Source organism: Apteryx mantelli, chromosome 7 (genome assembly GCF_036417845.1).
Source record: "Apteryx mantelli isolate bAptMan1 chromosome 7, bAptMan1.hap1, whole genome shotgun sequence".
Classification (NCBI taxonomy): domain Eukaryota; kingdom Metazoa; phylum Chordata; class Aves; order Apterygiformes; family Apterygidae; genus Apteryx; species Apteryx mantelli.
Window position 1 is genome coordinate 9,452,021 of NC_089984.1, and position 19,671 is coordinate 9,471,691.

The window sequence follows — 19,671 nt, forward strand, 5'->3', positions numbered from 1 at the left end:
GGCGGGGCGGCGGCGCGCATGCGCGGCGGCGGCGGCGGGAGGGCGCCGCGCTGATCGGTTAAGACGCGGCGAGGCGCCATTTCGCCCTCCCCGGCCCGCGCCGCGGCTGAGCCCGCGGTAAGCGGCGCGCCGAGGCCACCGCCGCCTGCAGCAGAAGCCAGCGCTCCGAAACGCCTGTTAAGTAGGCTGTCCGCAAGGTAACACGCGCTCTTCCTGCCGTACAGTGGGAAGCAACGGCTTCATCTTGCAAACCAATGTGAACATAAACGGTGTCCTTAACACGCAGGCACTGGGCTCTCGCAAATACTGATATTGGCCATTTTGAGTCCCCCCTCACCTTGACCACGGTAGGGGGGAGCTGCCGCGGCGAGGAATTTGTGAGAAAACCGTTGAATACACCACCCGTGAATCTTACTTTTACGAGAGGCTTAACCTGGACGTATTCTTCATTGCGTTCAGCGAAAGCAGAAACCTGAACCGCTATTTATATTCCCCTTGGATAACAGACTTCTGCAGTGTTAAAGCGTACAAGATGAACTTGAGCAGCAAAGCACGCAAAATATAAATGAGCTTGGGAAGATGACATTTTAGGCTCCGGTTCTGTAAACCCTGGTACAGAGGCAGACCCTGCTGCATAGCAGCTTGGCTGGAGCTTGCAGCATTCCAGTCCATCTAGAGCAAACCGCGGGCCGCGAGCACCCTTCGCATCCCGTTGAGCAAGTACGCAATAGCCCTCTTCGCTGCAAGCGGTTATGTATTTGATAACATCTCCGAGAACCTCTCCAGGAAGAGGCTGATGCTCTTTTTTACTGTCTAGGATAAGTGTATACATTAATTCCATAGCTGCATATTTTATCTCGTGGAGTAGGTTTAAGAGAAAACCACTCTCTATTTTATATGAAGACATTTATTTATTTTTCTTGCTTTTGTTGCCATGGCAATACTGTCCCTGGTGGAAAGCTAAATTTACATTTAAAGAGGCATTTTTTAAAAGGTAAAGGCAGATGGCTCCTAAGAGTAATTTATCTTGCTAAGAAGATTACGCTTTATTTCATAGAATGTTTTGAGGTTTAATTCATTGCAACAAGCTGGGTGATTTGTACTGGTCCCACAGCAGACGGACACAAGGATACCACAGAGACCTCCCCATACTGCAGTTTGCACAGAACGATAATCTATGCTTCTGGCCAGCAAAAACACAGGGCCTGCCATGGCAATTAAATCCATGCTCTGCACTTATTCAAACCTGAATGCCTTACTAGTATCATGTCCTGCTTTTTTTTTTTTTTTTTTAAGGAAAAGACTTGTGGCTATCTCATTATAGGATATTTTTAAGTCCCCCATAAAAGCCACTAAATATAGTTAAAAGTAGTTTCAAATAGTTTTACCAGTGTTTGGAGACTCACTTGTAAAGGTCAGTTGCCCTCAGTTTTCTTTGAAGCCCTTTCATGTAATACAATTTATGTATACAAACATTAGTGTTTAACTTTCACCATCTTTACAGGTAAACAAACATTTTCCCCTACTTTGCAGCTGTGGAAACAGAAATTGAGCAACATCTAAGACGACAGAAACTGGTTTCTGACAGAGCTTTAGCTGCTCTCTAGGGAATTGGGGGGGGGGTGTCAGGTGCTGCACAGCCACGATGAGCTCCCCGAAAAGAGCAACTTTCACACAGTTCCCCCAAAAGCACATGTGCTAGCCCCAGTGCTGGTTTTCACACCTTTGATTGCTATTTTACACAAACAGATTCTAACTGAGCTCCAAGTATAGGACAGTTCAAAATTGTCAATTAGGCCTAAAAATGACAGACTTCTCAGCTAGCTGAATTATACCTGAGGTGCTTGTTATTTCAGAGCCAGAATATGGAAGAGATGATACTATTTCATTTGTTGAGACAACAGAATACAGAAGGGGTGAAGATTACCGTCTCTTAAAAAACTCTAGGCAGACCTGATTTTCATAGCTGATTATTAATGGAAGATTTGTTTGAAATTTATAGTTTATGCTACCTTTAAATATTTCACTCTCCCCATGTATTTTTTTCTATGTATGAAATGCCAGCAAGCGTAGTCTGTGATCACTGGCTGAACAGCCCCATAGTCCTACTGCCTTAATGGTATTTCACCTTTTCTGTGATCATTGGGCAACACTTCAGACATTTTATTAAATCAAAGCAGCTGAAGCTTTTGCACCAGATTCCAGACATGGCATTTCTTACTAGCATATATTGTATTCTCACAGTGCAACATCTCGCTGTGGAACACGGCAAAGCTAGCAGGTATCTAGCACAACTGTGCCTTTTAAATTAATTTTACAATACAGAGACAGCGTTCCAAGAGGCCATTAGGTTGGGGTTTTTCTCCTGGAAGCAAGTGTTTAATGTGAAATTTATTAATATTCCAAATTAGGAAGGTGAAGCATTCAAAGTGGGAGGGAAGGGAAGAAGGAAAAAAAAGAAATAAAAAGAAGCATTCTTCATTTTTCATTTGCTAGGTTTAACCAGAAAGTACACTGTTGTTCTCCCAATTTTATTATAACTTTCACAGTATAGCATTCCTTTAAAGCTTTTGCCTCTGAACTTGAGTAAAATTCTTGGCTTTTGTCCAATTTGTTCCCCTTATGTTTGTAGATATACCTGCAACTGCAAAGCCCGAAAGCTCAACAACAAGATGTTAAATTAATTTTTTGGGTTTTTTTTGTTTTAAAGTCGGTGTCCTGAATTTTGGGGGCCTGACAATTTAAATTAGTACTGAATTTTCAGCAACACAATTTGGGTTTAAAAAAAGGATTTAACTGAGGTTATAGGGTAACTGAACTGCTGTAGAGAAAAAATTTTGCAAGCAGAGGGAAGTTGTTAAATGCAAGAACAGGCCCAGAGATTGTGGGTTTTTTTAAGCATATAAAAGAATAAGGTCTAGCACTCTTAATTCTCAGTGCTGTATCTTAGCCTTATCTTCTTTCCCTAACCTATAGCTCACTGAAGGAAATCCACCCCTCCTTCCTGTCAATATAAGCCCAAAGCATTTCCATCATTCCAGCACGAGCCTGTTTTGATTGCAGCGTAATAGAATGTCATCAAGCATTTCAAGCAGAATCTGATCCGATTAGAATACAAATATTAATATTATCTGTTTACTCTTTTTTAAGAAAAATGCACTAAGCTGTTAAGAGGCTTATCACACAACTGTTGATTAATCATATCACATTTTTTAAGGGTTCATTGCTGTTATGGTTGTAATGGGTTAAGCACCTCTGTTCCTTGTTTCTTAGCAGAAACATAAGAGCCCCCCTTCGGATTTTTTTTCCCCTCAAAGGAAACGTGATCTGAAGAGGAAGGGGAAAGTTCAGACTGGTTCCCCCAGAGCCTCGCAGCCCTGGCAGCGGCCAGACATCTGTCCCAGCTCGTTGCTTCCCTTGGGGGTGAAAAGCCCAGGAGAGGCAGCTGGCGGGGGCGAGCGGAGGCACCAGGAGCATTGGGAGACTCATGAAGCAGCAGGGCAGTACCTATTGCTCCCCTACTTCCATACAGATAAGCCACAGGCAGAAAGTACTTTGCAGTCTGTTGCACCTGGACCTGCAGACATTACTCCTTAGGTAAGTGCAGCCATGCACTGGCGTTATAAATGAATGCATCTCAACAGGCCGGTCCCACTGGGCGGATTTGTATCGTCTGTTTTTCCCTTGTCTCCAAGCAGTGACGTCAGAGCTGTTAACTTGTTCAAAAGCTGCAGTTGAACCTTATAGTAAATATATGCCTCATGAGAGCAAACACATTTTAAATAATGGGATACACATACTCCGGTATCAGACGAACTGCCCTCTCTCTGCGTTTTCAAATCTGTATACTGAGCAGCAAACCAAAGCCATATTATTCCTTCCTGTCTGGGTAATATCATCTCAGCTATACTCCATTGCTAGTTGTGATGTATCACATTTAATAATTACAGCAATCTGTTGGATTTTTTTTTTAAATACTTTCTGCTTTTGATGTTTCTGATCACTATGGAAAACTCATGCTATTTTATAGTCTGCTGACTAAGCTCGTATGCACGCCAGCTGCATTTTATCACGGAACAATGTTTGCCTTTTGAACTAGCTGATAGATTTTATTTAAAATGAAGATGAGATATACATTCTTCAGCAACATTTAGAACCTTGTTAAGCACAATATCCATTTGTAGAAAGTCATGGCCTCCAGCTAAGTGGTGCACCAGCTTGTGGCCATCAGCACAAAAAAAAGAGGGGTGGAAAAAAAAAGAAAAAAATTAGATGGGGGATCCTTTCTGGTTCTGTCTGCTGTATAAGAAAAACCAGGCTCACCCCATCTTGTCATTGGCACCTGTACATCTTACCTGTTCTTGAAGCCTTTCAGCAATGGAGACTGCACAGCTTTTTTAGGCTATTTATGCCTGTCCTTCAGGATCCTGTCAGAAAACTTTTCCTAGTATCAAAGCTAAATTTTTTAGTTTTAGTTTCCAATCATTGGATCTTGCTATGCTTTCAGTGACAGATTAAGAGCTGTTTTGCACCCATTATTTTCTCTCTGCAAGGATTTATGCATGCTTAAGTCAATTTTAGTCTTTTGGCAAAGTAAACTGCAAGTATCGCTGTACAACTTTTCTAATCCCTAAATGCCTTTTTTCCAGCACTTTTATATGCTGACATTGTAACTAGATTTCCGTTAACTCTGTATGACTTACATGGCATGAGCTAATAAATCCATCACCTACCTTTTATTCTCATTAGTAGATCTAAGAAAACTTTATCCTTTTTCGCCACTCTGTCATATTGGGTGCTCAGGTTCAGCTGTTTGACCTTTTTGACCTGGGCATCTTTCTTGTGCGCAGCTTCTCCAAACCCAGGCGGCTGTTGCAAAGGCATCGCCGATACTGTCCAGGCTTCGCGGCTTTAGCTTTCTTTAATGTGGCAAAGTTTATGTTGTTTGACGGAGACCACTTTACTAAGCAGTTACCCAATGCTGGCAATTAAGAGGATTAGCGTGAAGCTCTTCGGGAATCTAGTTGCCCAGGAAGGAGGGAGCTGGGGCTGACCCCACCGGCACGGCCAGGGGTCAGCCCTGTTGCATTCCTGCTCCTGCCAGCGGTGCAAGGACACAGCAGCCTCCCCTCAGCCCCGCCACAGCCCCTTAGCTTTCAAAACTTGCACAACTTGCAGGCACAAGGTCCGTTTCCAGCCCGCAGGGAGTAAGTCCTTGCTTCTTCCTACACAGAGGGTGACTAAGGTTAGCACTGCTTGATTCACAATGTTTATATGGAAAGTAAGTTGTTTGGAGTTTTTTTGTTTGCTTGTTTAGAGTTGCTAAAAGCAGCAGATGTTCACAGCAAGATGTGTCTGTTGGTGCCACAGGTGTTAATACAGTAGAAAACAGTTTAAATAGAAACAATTTAATTCTACGTCAGAAAGGTCTCTACCACCTTCTGCAGCAAGAAAAAATAAATAAAACAAGTCACCCCCAATCCCTTCCTCTGTTATTTTACCATGTTATATTTACCAGTTAACAAGGTAAGTTACCATATAGCCTTGTATGCCTCAAATACAACTGCAGGCTATTTAAACACTAGCAGTAATTGTTAAAGGTTTGGAGGCTGTCTAGGGGGCAGGGGGAGCTCGCACAGGAGTTTTGTTAGAAGTCTCTGCCAGAACGCGTTGCTCTGTGTTTGCTTCAGGAGGCGGTTTGGGGATGTGCCTTGTACTAGGAGCTCTGTCACCGGCTCTTCCCAAATAGACTTTAAGCTCTCGGGAAAGTTCACTGTGTCCCACCATGAGAAACAGAGCACAGACAGCCCTTGAGCCTGTCTAGATAGTCTGGATGCTGCAGTGTTTCGTGTCCTGTGCAACATAGCTGGGCTGGAGTGGCAGAAAGCGATGCAGGCAGGAAAAGCGATAGGCAGAACTGCTGGTTTCACAGGCTAAGACACTGCTGCAGTAGCTGCTCCTTCCTCGCACTCTGCAACAGGCTGAGGAACAGCTAACCATGTTACGTCAAGAAAGCTCCAGCTAGACACACTAGCACTACTTACCGCTGAGGTTCACTCTTTTTTGTGTGCCCATTTTCTTCCATAAATTGCTAGAAAGAACTGTGAGCCATCAAGAATTCACATTAAAAGTCACAATCCAACAGTTCAAAATGGGAATCAAGAGCTGTTTTTGCATGGCTTCCTTTTCACCAAATTCCTGTACAGATGCAATTCTTTCACATGCTCTTTTTCTTTCATCCTCTCCCCCAAGGCTGAGGAGCAATCCACCAAGATACATGAAAGCAAGAATAACACACAGAAAAATCAAAATGCAATCCAAAACTTAGGAACCTCAGTAATTCTCTCTGAAGTATTTAGGACCACTGACTTCACAAATTATGGATATTTAACAATTAAGTGTCTTGATCAGCTGAACTAAGAAACATGAAATCACTTTTATGGTTTTGAATGGCTGTAAAGTTTGATTAAATTGTTGGCCTATTTAGTTCTCAGACACAAATCAGGTATCCAAGTTAGATGAACCTTGTAATGCAGAAATTGGAAGGAATATATTAATATTTTTCTTTACCTTATTTCCCTGCAGATGAGTTCCATCACAACTGTAAACATCACTAAAATCTCTTGTATTAATGACTTCAGTCATCAACAGATAAGTAGTTACTGCCAAACATGTATGCTTTCAACCTCATTTTGCATAATGAGGTTCACTTGCACAACATGAAGTACAAAAGTCTTGAACCACTAGGACATAGGCACAGGGTTCAAAGCAGACTAAAACACGAGGAAACTAGAGTTAGCATGAGACTGAGGCCTATGCAAGATGTTTATTACTTCCTTGAACTTTTATTTTGTCCTTCTGTTGTCAGTATTTTCAGAAGAGGAAAGAAAAAAACCAAACAGATTTGCATTAGACTAGAGCAAATGAGAGTCCCAAATTATGGGCTTAATAAGGGCTGTTTGAGGTCTCTTCCCACAAAGACAACGTCACTATCCAAACTGTAACATTAGAGTAGCAATGCAAGCTGGTTCACCACCCTCTTGGCCCTTTCCTTTTCTGGAAGATCTCAAATAAAGCTCAGTGCAGTCATTTAAGTTCTGGCTGAGGTAAGTAACATCCCGAGGCATGCCGACGCTCTGCTGTTTAGGACTTACCGTGCGAGCCACAAGCTCAGCTCCAGCACACCCAGGGAAGAGCAGTCGGTCTCCCACAGGTTTGGGCAGCCTTCATCCAAGTCAGTGTCCCAAATGCAAATGACTGCACATTTCTTACTAAAATTTCTTTGTCAGACCTTGTACTGAGGGTGTTTTGGAAGTGTTACAAACCTGCACACCCTAAAGCAGATTGTTTCTTAGGATTTCTGCATATCATCCTATAAAATAGTACAGGATAGGGCCACATAAGAGTTTGTATTGATAGAAATTTGAAGAGACTTGCCTTCTTAAAACCAATAGAAACTTCAGGTTCAAAAAATCATATGCAACAGGAAAACATTCAGACACAGAAGTGTGATTTTGTGTCAGTTATGCTGGGAATAGCAACAGTTATGCAGATACCTGCAACTACAGAGGACTGAGTATATCTTTTCTCTTCTAATCCTTTGCAAGAAGGTTTTTCCTAACTCAGTCACGTTTACTGTCACTATGTGTTTCTGCTACAGAGTATGCACTTTTCTAGATTTGAAAGAGACCTTTTCCTGTTTCAGGGCTCACCTCATGGACAGAAGGAGCTCCCGGATTTGTGGCGACTGGTTTGTGCTTGCATCCACCCAACCAACTCACCGAAGATGGGAGAGGTAGCTGCCAGCTGAACTTCAGCAAACTGGAGCACGAGAGCCTGCTCCAGCTTTGACTATGTCCAACCTAGCAAGTCACAGAGACAACAGAAATGTAAGAAGCAACCTAGGCAGGAGCGAGAACAGAAACATGAAGAGTAGGTGGTGCTGCTGGGGTGGGAATCCAGGGAAGAGACCTCAGGGAGGTGGAGGTGCACAGAGAAGTCAATGCCTCTGGCCTCGCAGCATCGATAATGAATGTACACTTGGAGATATTAACACGAATAAGGGTGATTGCTGAAATCTTTTTTTGCAGAGAAAGTAAACTGGAGTAAAGAAGAGGGGGTAAAGATGATTGAGCTGGACTCTTCTCCATGGTGCCAAGTGACAAGGTAAGATGCAGTGGGCACAAATAAAAACACAGGAAATTCCATCTGAATATAAAAAAAAAATTCTTACTCTGAGGGCAAATGAGCACTGGAACAGGCTGCCCAGAGAGGTTGTGGAGTCTCCATCCTTCGAGATAGGCAAAAGCCATCAGGACGTGGCCCTGGGCAGCATGCTGTAGATGACCCTGCTCAAGCAGGGGCTGCACTAGACGATGCCCAGAGGTGCCTGCCTGTCTCAGCAATTCTGCGACTCTGCAAAACAATCTCTTCATTCAATTAAATGACATGGCAACAGGCAAACACAATCTTCTGCTCTTAAGGCTCAGAAGATGAGCAAGTCCCTTCTCATCTCTGCGCTTACATAGGTCTGTCTTTCCAGATTGCCTTTATAAGCTGTAATGTTTCATTACAGTTCTTGCAGTAAGGACCAACTTAAATCAATTACCTTTCCAGGAATACACCGTAGTGTACAGTATATGTAGTACAGTGTAGTGTACAGCCTGAACAAATGCAACAGACAGACCCTAGGATGCTCCTAATAAGAACAGTAAATTAATTGAAAAAGTTATCAGCTCAGTAGAAGATTTGTGATAGTTTTAATTTGGATAACAGTGCCAAGAAAAATAAGGTAGTCTTGTTGCTTCATCAGCATGGAATCAGTAGTATAATTCATTTATATCTTGCACCAAACGCCACTATAAAACATTAAGAAATTCCTCATTTACTGAAGGGGTAGATATTGTTAAGTAATGGCTATTACTAAATTTCAGGACACCATTAACACTAATTTGTTAGCCTTTCCTGACACAGAAACTCAAAAAGGTAGGTAGCTGGAATATAAGAAGGAAACCTGTGTTCATTTCAATATAATTTAGAGCTAGTTTGCTGGCAGAAGGAAAGAAGAGTTAGCATCACACAAAAAAATATAAGACAGAATAGTTTGTTGAAAAGTAATTACTGAATACATTAATTACTGGTTTTGACAAAGCTATCAAATAATTGTGCATAATGATATATAGATATGAGATAGGGCAAGCATGACAGTTACATTAAAAATGCAAAAGAATTTGGATAGCAAAGTAGTAAGAGATTGAGGCTAAAGTGAGAAAAAAAGAAATTGAGGAGAAAGGATATTACAGAACCTGAAGGAGTTCGCTAAAAGAGCCTTCCTCCCCCCACCCCCCAAATGAAAGCTTTTCTTTCCACACCAGTTTCATGAAGACTATGTTTCTACTTCTTTCGCAAACAATGAAATAGCCTTAAATAGCATTTTCACGTCACTCTCCCTAACTAATGCTTAACTTCACGATAGTTAAACTTCACTATTTCTCCTCTCAGCACTAGAGCTCTCATAGCCCCCCAGGCTTCTTGTTAGCTTTCTGTCGTGCGTATCATGTAGTCATGCACTAAGCTGCTTCCTTACCATCACCAGCACCTGCTCCAGTTACATCAGCATAAGAAATAACATCTGGGCAATGTCCCAAACTAAAGCTGCCCTCAGCAAGAGCCCCTGCTGCTGAAAACGTCAAACCCCAACACAACACACACGCAAACTGGAGAAATTTAGCAGACCAGAAGTTACCTGGATGACAGCGACAATACTGTTCTTACAGCTTTTTATGCCTCTAAAAAATTAGTATTATGCGAGATGGACATTGAGAAAATTACATGTACAGAACACAAATTATAAAACTTTTGTCTCATGAATAAGTTAAATTACAGTTGTTAAAGGTGCTCATGGCACTTTATATGAACAGCAGATTGCAGTTGGACAGGAAGGTTCTGGTCAACTATTATTACTCATTTTCCTTTCCATTAGCTTTTTTAATTATGGTCTTACACAATATACTGCTATTCCCCAATCAGGATAAAAAGGCTGATCCACCTCCCAGTTAAGTCAAAAGGGAACCATACATTTATTTCAGTAGTAGATGTATCACATTCTTCTTATCAGTAATAGTATCTCTTCATAAAACAAACTACTTAAAAATCTTTCATTCATCATAGAAAGAAGTTCTTCTGCTGGTTTCATATGACTATAAAAAGATACTGGGAAACTTTAATGTATCTTAAAACTGAGGTGAAAAGTGACCACATAAATAACAACTGTCTTCACATGTTTTTACTACTGCTCATCTACTAATTTTAGGAATCTACTAACTTTTAAAATGCATTAATAGCAATAGTTCAGTGTTAGATAAAAATAAATAAAAGCTCCCATGCTCTAGGTAACTCACAAAGCAGGTGCTCCAGGCCTCCTCCTGTGCAACACAGGTATATTCTCAGTACAGAGGGACATTTTTACCTCTGCCCCCTGGCAGGAGGGAAATACTTATAGGCATCACACAGCTTAGGCAGGAGGAAGAGGAAACGCTGCTGGAGGTGGAGGTTTTTAGGCAGGTGATTCATTCATCTTTAAGGATGATTGGTTTCAGGTTTTTTGCATGAGTGATTGACAGGAGGAAGGAGTCATTGCTGGGAGCCCTGGTGAGCATGGTGACCCTTTTGGGGATGAGTGGTGCTGCTGCTGCTGCCACTGCTGCCGCCACCCAGGCTCTCAATGTGGGTTTTTTTTATCTGGGAGTAGAGGTTCCTTAGCTAAAAATAACTTGTTCTCAGGTCTTGTGCTTTGTTGTGGGCATCATGGCGCGTGTGGTCTCAGGAGGGTGTTACAGGATAACCATGCTGGGGCTTGTGGGTCCACATGTCTCTGTGCTGTATCTAAGGTTTGCTGTGTCTAAGGCTCAGGTGGTTTTCTGGTAAGTGCCCGAACCCTCAGCTGGCATCACATGTTCACAGGCAGATAGGGAAGAAACTTGAATGGAGACCTAAGGTTATTGCAACAGCCACCAAATAGCCCTGTGTTTTATACTGCTGTGGCCTGTGTGTTTTCCTTGCTTCAAAACTTGCACCTGTGTTGATTCATAATTAGCCAGCTGGGAAACGCAATGCTTGGAGCTCTGCCGTGAAGAAACTAGTAACATTTCCAACCTCCACGCGTTTCCCTCCAAGCAAATTCAACAAGGTCTTTCTAGGTAGAGATGTTATCTGATGATCCAGACTCAACCAGGAGCCAAGCAGGGCCCTGAAGTTTCACCTTAGGAATTAACCTGATGGATATTCAGGGAAGAGTGGAGACTAGCTGACAACAGCGTTATCTCCATCTATCCCCCCCTTTTGTCTCTGTTGGCTGTAAACTCATCAGGGGAGAGACCGTCTCTTACCAGGGTATAGTGCTGGTCTAGTGACACTCTGCCCTCAGGCTGCAGTTAAATAATTACTGCAGAAAGCGGCCGCAGCAGTTTAAGATACTGCCGTTCCTCCGTAGAGGCCATGGTGCGAGCACTGCTCAGGGACTTTGGGGCAAAAATCAGGGCTCGGCATGAGCTGCTGCTGCCGCTTCCCCGGCCAGGCTGCCTGCCTCCGTCTGTAAAACCGATGCAGGGAGCTCATAAGGTCTGCTTTGCTGGCTCAGCTGTGGGGCAGTAACAGATATTTGAGGGCGATAAGAAGCAAAGGGGAGACATGTATGGGTTAATATCTTGAACTCAGAAAGCTTTTGAGGAACAGGATGCTTATAAGGCCATATTTATTTAATTTATTCAGCCATCTTTTGGTGATACCTCATTAACTGGAGAAAAAAGATGTTGGCGTCAGAAAGTATTGCGATTCATCTGTTCTAGGTTACCAATGGACCGTAAAACACGGTACGGGGACTCAATAGCAGTCTTTGCTGTTGTCAGCAATGATGGAACGGCACCGTGTGAATTACATTTGCTAACGCAGATGTGGCCGGGTGATTCACAAACACAATCAACTTAAATCTTCCTTCCTGCGTGCGGTAGCAATGGCAAGGATGATCTTGGGGAAGCCCCACAGGCCATACCTGGGTGCTGCGGGGTGCCGGGCGTGAGCAGGGAGCAGCCGGCCCTTGCTGCTCCCGAGCAAAGATCCGGAACAGGGGTACGGCTGCTCCGAGAGGCGCCAAGGGAGCTGTCAATAGTCGGTGACGTAAGCAATAAATCACCAGACGGGATGTTAGTGGCGGAGCTGGGAATATAAAGCCCTGACTCCCAACTGTCCCCGCAATGCTGTGCTGGAACCGGGAAGTTATTTTGTTATGGCTCGTCTGCGTTGCGGTAACATCCAGCAGCATTCGCTGTGCTCCAAGCCAATGCTGTGGTCCGAGACTGGGTTTCACCGTGGTGCGGTACGGGCACAGCGCAAGAGGAACAAAAAATAGTCCCTGCCTTAGAAAACTTGCACTTTACATATAATGAGACAGCAGAGGAACAAATAGAGAAAGGCAGAAAAGTACACAATTAATGTTGAATGTACAAGGCTAAGTCCGCACCCTTTGCACCTGCATTAAGTGGCTGACTTTAATTAAATAATTGTATTTTTCTACCAAACCTGTGTCTCATTCAGTGCTTAAGGGCTGCCTCGCTGCTCAATTAATTATATTTTCAAGGAAGACAGTTTTGGTAGGATGTATTTGGAGAAAAAAAGAAAAAAGAAAAAAAAGAAAAGCCCTTAGACTCTCTGTAGAGGATAATATAAGACAATTGGAAATAAAAAGTTAATTCTGTGGTAAAAAGGACTGTTTGAGAAAACTGGGTTTTCTCCTGACTATGAATTTTCAAGCTAGGAAACTTTTAAACCAAATGATGAAAGTTGTTATTAATTATAGAATCTTAGTTTTCTGATGCTGAACTCTGGGAAATATTAAATGCGACTTTCCAAGTTTCTGAGAAATTAGGAATTCAGAGGAAACTGACGGTTACTATCTTCCAAGGAAAGGTAAAATAGATTTAAAAGTATACAGCCCAGAATTTTAGGAGGAGCTGGTTCAACATTCATTCTGCTTAAGAGTTTCCTGTGACAAGTCACTCTGCCTTCCTCACTCAATTTTCTGCACTGCAAAGTGGAAATAACAATTTCCAAATGTAGTATTTATCCATATGCGGAAGGTGCAATTACTGCCAACACAGGCTTCAGCTTGAAAGTTAGAAATTGCTCTCAGTAAAGATCTTAATTTTGTAACTGACCAATGTATATACTTCCAGGGAAGCAGCACTGAAAATATTTAGGAAAAAATAAGTTACTTAATCTGTACCATTTAAAGGATACTGTTAATGCAGTATATGCATGACAGCCTTTTCAGGTGATAAAATGCCCAACTGAAGTGGAAGGCATCACCACAGAAGGCATTTGTTGAAGATACAAACAGCACCATCAGTATTTTTCCAATTATGGCAAAAGACGGAAGATGCTGTGATTTGTGAAATCATGAAAATCAGTTTCCTATTGCTTGAAGGGATAGAAAACAGTCTTGCTTCCCCCACCTTTCTATCCTTGTCCCTTTGTGGTGGGACAAAGTTGCCTCTTTCGGGTGAGGCTCAGGTGGTCCGTACTGCTTTGATGTGCAATTTGTGTGAAAAAGGATTGATCCAACAGTCACATAGTGTCACTGTTGTTTTTTTCTTTGTCAGGATAGCCAAACATTTTTCGTTTTCCTGTAAATCTTGGTAACTGAGTTGATAGTTGCTATGTTTGCTGCCAAACCTGCAACCGTGGGCCACATATGAGCATAGCGGGAGAGTCTCCCTGTGGTGCCCAGCTGGGATTGGGTTCGCTGGGTTACACGAGAGGGTTGGTGGGACGCTTGGAGCCCTTTATTGCTTCTCACGGCTCAAACGGCCCTACAATCCAGGGGAAAATGATGTCCTTTCATTCCTTGTCATGTTGATAGTCTGGCCCAGAAGCATCTTTGCCTTTTGTCATGGTCCCTCAAACTAGTGCCTGGGAACCTGCCCCTTTGCTTCAGTTTTGTCTGAATTTCTCCATCCAAGCATGGAAGAAGTCCCCCTGAAGCGTGGCGGAGCACCGGACTGTCCACAGGTTAGGTCCCTACACTACCTCCCGGCCTTGAGAAACGGCACGGCATCACTGCTTTACGCTCTGTTGCAGCTGGGGACTCTGAGTTGGTTTATCCGTATTGCGAGCATTTAGCACTCTCCCACTTTCTGGCACGTTGCAGAGAAGGAAGGAGAAAAGGAGAAAGCAATAAAGAAACGGGGAGTGAACAGAAGGCGAGGGAAGAAGTTGCTGACGGTGGAGGAGGTGTTCAGGAACGCATGGGTCACCTGCGCATGGAGAAGCACGATTCATCTGAACGTGATCGCTTTGACATTCCTAAAGCATGTATGGGTAACGAAAGCTGTTCGGAGCGGAAGAGCTACTTGAAAAAGAGAGACGAGCTGAGATGCGGGGTGGCCAGCCCGGAGGTGTCCTGACGACGGTAGAGCTGTGCGAGCCCAGGTCCTGCCTTTCTCGCTTGGCATCGAGAAACTGGGAACTGACTGTGGGCATTTGCACCTCAACTTTGACGGACTCAACCTTATGGATATCTTAGGTGAGAGTTATACAAGGATACAGTGTTGAACAATTGTCTTTTCATCTTGGTAGTAAATTCTGATCTGTGTTAGAACATGATTCTGGTAAAATCAACAAATTTTTGGACCAAATTAATAATATTTGATTCTTAATATTTTAGTATTCTATGACAAATTTGCATGTTTGGTCTGTCAGAATCACGTAACTCAGCTTTTTTGATGTATTTTATGGTTTGTTACACACTAATGTAATCTATTTTAAGTGTATAATTCAGTAATAATCTCAAATTACTCTTTGGCTGAACAAGAGGGAATCTAATAAAAGCATAAAGAGTTTTGATGTGATTAATATTTATTTAGCTGTCCTTATAACTGCTTCTTATACCCTTTATGAATAACTGCTCTGTTTTTATGTAATTCTTGCTTGTTCTGCAAGACTGTACTTTGGGGGGCAGTTGTAGCATTACCTTGAAACGTGGCTGAAGACCTCATTTTGCTTGAGTGCACTGTGGTTTCTTCTGCAGCTTTGAAGGTGCACACCTCCATGTGCCTCCAGCCTACAGCTAGGCAGCTCGAGGTTCTTATATAAATGTTGTGTCTCTTGGATTATTGTAATACTGTGAACAAGCTTGTAATGGTGAATTTTTTTTTTTTTTGCTTCCTGTTAATTAACTTCTCTTGTTCCAGAAGTTATTTGTTCTACTGAAATATATGGGAATGTGCTAAGTTGGCACGCTTGATTTATTGCTTTTGCCTCATAATCTATTTTTCAGCAGTGCACTACTCAAATTTGCTTTTCGGTGTTAGATGAGAGATCATTAACCTGCTCTCTTGAAGGCAGGTGTACCAGGAAAGGAAGTTCATGAAAGCTGCACCTCTAGGTAACACGAAGGAGGAATCTTAAAACTCTGCCACGGTATTACTACGGCATGACGAAGGCTTTGCTGCGAAAACCATAGATTGGCGGTAGCTAGTTAAGGACAGGGCTTCGTTACGTGTTATTACGGCAGCTCTCGGTGTTGGTACCTCCAAGCTCATCGCCCTGCTATCTTCAGTTCATCTTTCAGCTGTCGGCGGTGCGGCAGCTCGGGGTACGTCCCAGCTCTCCAAATGTTATGTCTTTAAAAGCTCGGAACGGGCCCAATTAATGTCCCGTTTCCGCCGCCAGCTCGTCTTCGCGTTGGCCGAGGTGGAGGAGAAGAGACCGCGGCTGGGCCCCGGGGTGCCAGGGCTGCGCCGGGCGGGGGCCGGCCGCCGGGGCAGCAGAGGACGGGCAAACTCGGTTCGCGGCGGGGGAGCGCGAGCGGCTGCCGCCGCGCTCGGGCCGGGCCGGGCCGGGCCGGGCCGCGCCTCGAAGCCCCCCAGAGGCGCCGCGGGGCCCCGGGCGGCGCCGCGGGAGGGGCCTGGGGCCGGGCCCGGCGCAGGGCGGGCGGGGCCGCGTCCCGGCACGCGGGACCCCCCGCGCGGCGGCCGGACTCTTTGGCGCGCGGCGGCGGCGGCGCGCGCCCCCTCCCCACGCTGCCTGGCGGAGGGAGACGGCGCGTGGCGCCGGTCGCCATGGCAGTGGGCTGCGCGGGCGGAATGGTCGGGGCCGCAGCGCGGCGGTGAGCGAGCGCGGGAGCGCGCGAGGGAGCGCGCGCCCCCCCGGCGCGGCGCGGCCCTCCCCTCCGCTCCCCTCCCCTCCCCACCGCTCCCCTCCCTCTCCCTCCCCCTCCCCTCCCCTCCTCTCGGCGCCCGCCCGCCCCTCGCTGTTTGTGTCAGCCTGCTCGCCGCGGCGCAGCTGCCCGCGGCGCCCGCCCGGCCCGGCGCGGCCGAGGGGCGCGGAGCGACCCGCCGCCGAGGCCGAGAGCCGCGCGCCTCCCCCCCGCCCCGCTGCGCTGCGCTCCCGCCATGGGCGGCCCGTAGGGGCGCGGGCTCGGCGGCTGGTGCGGTGCCTGCGCGGCGGCGGCGGCCATGGCGGTGGCGGTGGAGACGCGGCCGGAGCTGGTGGGGAAGCGGTTCCTGTGCGTCGGCGGCGGCGGCGGCAGCGAGGAGCCGCCGGAGAGCGGGCGCTGGCGGGCCGGGGTCATCCGCGCCGTGTCACAGCGGGACTCGCACAGCCCCGACCTGGCGGTAAGAGCCCCGCGGCGGCGGCGGCGGCGCCCCGTCCCGGGCCGGGCTGAGGCGGGGGCTGCGGCGGCGGCGGCGGCGGGGGATGACACAGCCTTTCGCCGCCGTGCCCCCTCCCCGGCCCCAAATTCCCCTCCCGCTTAGCGCAGCGGTGCCGGTGGCGGGGCGGCTCCGGCTCCCGGGCGGGGCCGGTCCCCCCCCCCCTCCGCCCCGGACCCCCTGGGGCGGCCGCGGGGCCCGGCCCGGCGCGCGCTCCCCGCGCGGAGGCCGCCGCGTAACGGTCGCCCAACGACTGGGGCGCTGGGAGAGCGCGGAAACGCCGCTTTTCCACGGAGCTGCCGACGCGTTTTGTGCCAGGGGTAAATATGTGGGGAACTGCCGTTATTTAGCACGAGCTGCCGGGGTCGGCCGTACTTGACGTGATGGTGAAAATTATTAAAAGAATGTCATTGTTTCTTTCCCTTTTATGTCTGCTGTCACTGTTTTCCTAAGGGGTGTAGGAATGTGCACGGAGGCTGGCGAATGAGCCAGGATATATGCTGTTGTGTCCAGGCACATTCTCGCGGGGGGGGGAGCACGACCAGGATTTCCTTGGGTTAGTGCTCTGAATACATAATCTGTAAAATGGAGTTTTATTGTGCTCCGTAGACTTCGTCGTTATTTTATTTGTAAATTCTGTGGCCGAACAGGTGTTACGCTACTGCTGTGATTGTCTCGTTCCATGTTTTTGTATCATTTGCTGCTTTTGAAAGCACATTTAAAAATATCACGACTGTGGAGATTTGCATTACGTAGGGTGAAAAAAGAATCACTGAACTGCACTGGGCATTCCATATTGCTGCTCGTAAGGTGGAGTAATTCACATTTCAGTGTAGTTCCGAGTGGAATGCAGTCGTCTTTACAAAATCGTCAAGAAAACGATTATGTGGTTTTAGAGCTTATTGATTGCTTGTAACGGTGCAAAAACTATGATTGGCAAAATTAATGTAAAAATTCTTGCTTTCATACATCCCAGGCCTTAAGCTTTATTTTAGAAACAGAATACATGTGACACTTGAAACACTACTTTGTTACTATATTGTAGTTTTTCATTGTCCAGGCATAATTTGAGTAGCATGCTATTCATGCCCTTCTTCGTTGAAATGGTCTGTGTTTTCAGCCTTTGGTTATGTGTGAGAATAGTCTAGAATATTTTTAAAATCCATTTCAAGTGTTATTCTTACAGGGTAGTGTTGTAGATTATGTCTACAATTATGAAAACACTGAGTAACATTTAGGGAGAAGTTTACTAACATTTGCTAGTTAGAGCCATAATTTGTAAACTCTAGGGACAGAACTGACATAAAGGGAGGAAGGTTGCTAAAACCAGGCTTTTCAGGGGTTGTATCCTTTGTGTTAAATAGGTAATGTATGCTGCCTATTGTAAGTACTTGCTTCTCTGGTTACTTTAGTATCCAAGTGCTTTTCTCTTCAGGTTCTCCCCCATTACACTTCTTGGTGATTTAAGGACAAACTGTCATCTGTTTTATGGATGGAGTCCTGAGACAGAATGACTAAAGGTGTGTCTGTGTGTTATAGTGGAGTGCCATTTAGATAGATGTAAACTACTGGAGAAGCAGACACTTTAGCCTGGATGCAGTGCAGTGCTAACATGGCTATATTCCTTCTGGTATTTGAGCTAGCTACACAACACTGCATTATGCTATGTAGATATGCTCCTAGTGACTTAGGAGTGTAGGAAGCCTGTGAAGGTCCTGGAAATGTTTTCTAGGTCTAGTGAGTTCCAGACTGGTATCTTAACTACTGGAGCGTCATTGCCCTCTCTATGTGCTGTATATGGTTTTCATGTTACCTGTTCTCTTTCCCCAAGGCACAAACAAGTGTAAATAACAAAGGGAGTGGGTAGGGGAAGAAACAATGAGGTTTGTATTAACAACAGGTACTTCCTATGGGTTAGACTCTTTTGCATTTGTAATTAACCTTAACATCTCATTAGTTGATAGCTGATGATATGAGTATCCTCTTCTGTGCACCTCCATCCCACAGCAGTGAAGGACAACAGCATTTTCCTGTTAGCCCTGATTCCAGATATACTATCATAGATGGAGTGAGTGTTTCTTTCATCCTTCCACAGCTTTGGTTTTTAAGTGGTCATCCCTATGAATAGCTCCAGACCCTTCTGTTACTCACCAGCGGAGTGAAATTGTAACGCTTTTCAACAGTTTAATTGCTGCCCGCAGGGTGCAGCATAAAAATGTTAAAATTGACTTTTTGTCAATTTTGTGTATTCTTGGCCCCTCTGTAGGGGATGGGCTTTGTAGAAACACAGAAGATGCCCGCAGCTGCAGAAGAGGAGAGGGCATCAACAGGCGTTTTCAAGATTCTTTGCACCCATGTGGAACTAAATTACCTTTTAATCTTGGCTTCGCAAGGAAATATCATTTACATTGCCTTTGTGTCTTTTCTCCATTAATAAGTGTGAACCCCTTGGGCAGTTTCAGCCAACTTAAGAGTTCGGAGAGGTCTGAGAAAGATTGCCTTCCCCCAAGTCTGTGAGAGCTGACATCTCTCACAGGAGAGAGGAGAGCCACTCCCCTCCCTCTCCCCAAAAAACCCATAAAGGGAAGAAGGTCAAGCATTTTGTGTGCTCCTCCTGGAAGCCAAGAGGTGGTTTCCAGCTGGCCAACCAGCATGCACGTAGCTTCAAACCAGCTATAGCATATGCTGCCTCTGGCTTAGCACTGTATTAAGATGGGTAAGCGATGGGAGATGAAGCTGATGATATTCTGAAGGTGGGTTTAAGGGCATGAGAAGGAGATGAGAGTTAACAAAAGTATGAGGTTAAGTATGAATGTTTGGAGATGGGAATATATGGACAACTTGAGAATTTTATGAGGTGAAGGATCTCAGGGAGATGTGGGCAAGCTTGGAGGCAGTTGATGTAATTAATGACAGCTGACCCAAGGGCTTGTAGGAGCAAATCCATAGGAAACCAAGCTCCGTT

At 45.3% G+C, this 19,671-nt stretch overlaps 1 protein-coding gene and 1 long non-coding RNA gene across 5 annotated transcripts in view; both read left to right on the top strand.

The window, feature by feature from the left end:
* Positions 1–80: 80 nt before the first annotated feature.
* On the top strand, positions 81–15,268 carry LOC106486985 (uncharacterized). 4 transcript variants are annotated; one of them, XR_001292992.2, is made up of 5 exons: positions 81–197; positions 3,318–3,597; positions 7,706–7,889; positions 8,091–8,166; positions 13,963–15,268. It is a non-coding gene; the product is annotated as an uncharacterized lncRNA (long non-coding RNA). The 4 variants fall into 4 exon arrangements; XR_001292990.2 differs by having other exon boundaries at positions 14,204–15,268; XR_001292993.2 differs by lacking the exon at positions 3,318–3,597 and having other exon boundaries at positions 14,204–15,268.
* A 1,243-nt stretch (positions 15,269–16,511) lies between these two features.
* JMJD1C (jumonji domain containing 1C) overlaps positions 16,512–19,671 on the top strand; it is a 167,876-nt gene continuing 164,716 nt past the window's right edge. The window contains exon 1 of the mRNA XM_067299773.1: positions 16,512–16,670. Coding sequence (XP_067155874.1) covers positions 16,512–16,670 — 159 coding nt within the window. The remainder of the gene's footprint in view (positions 16,671–19,671) is intronic.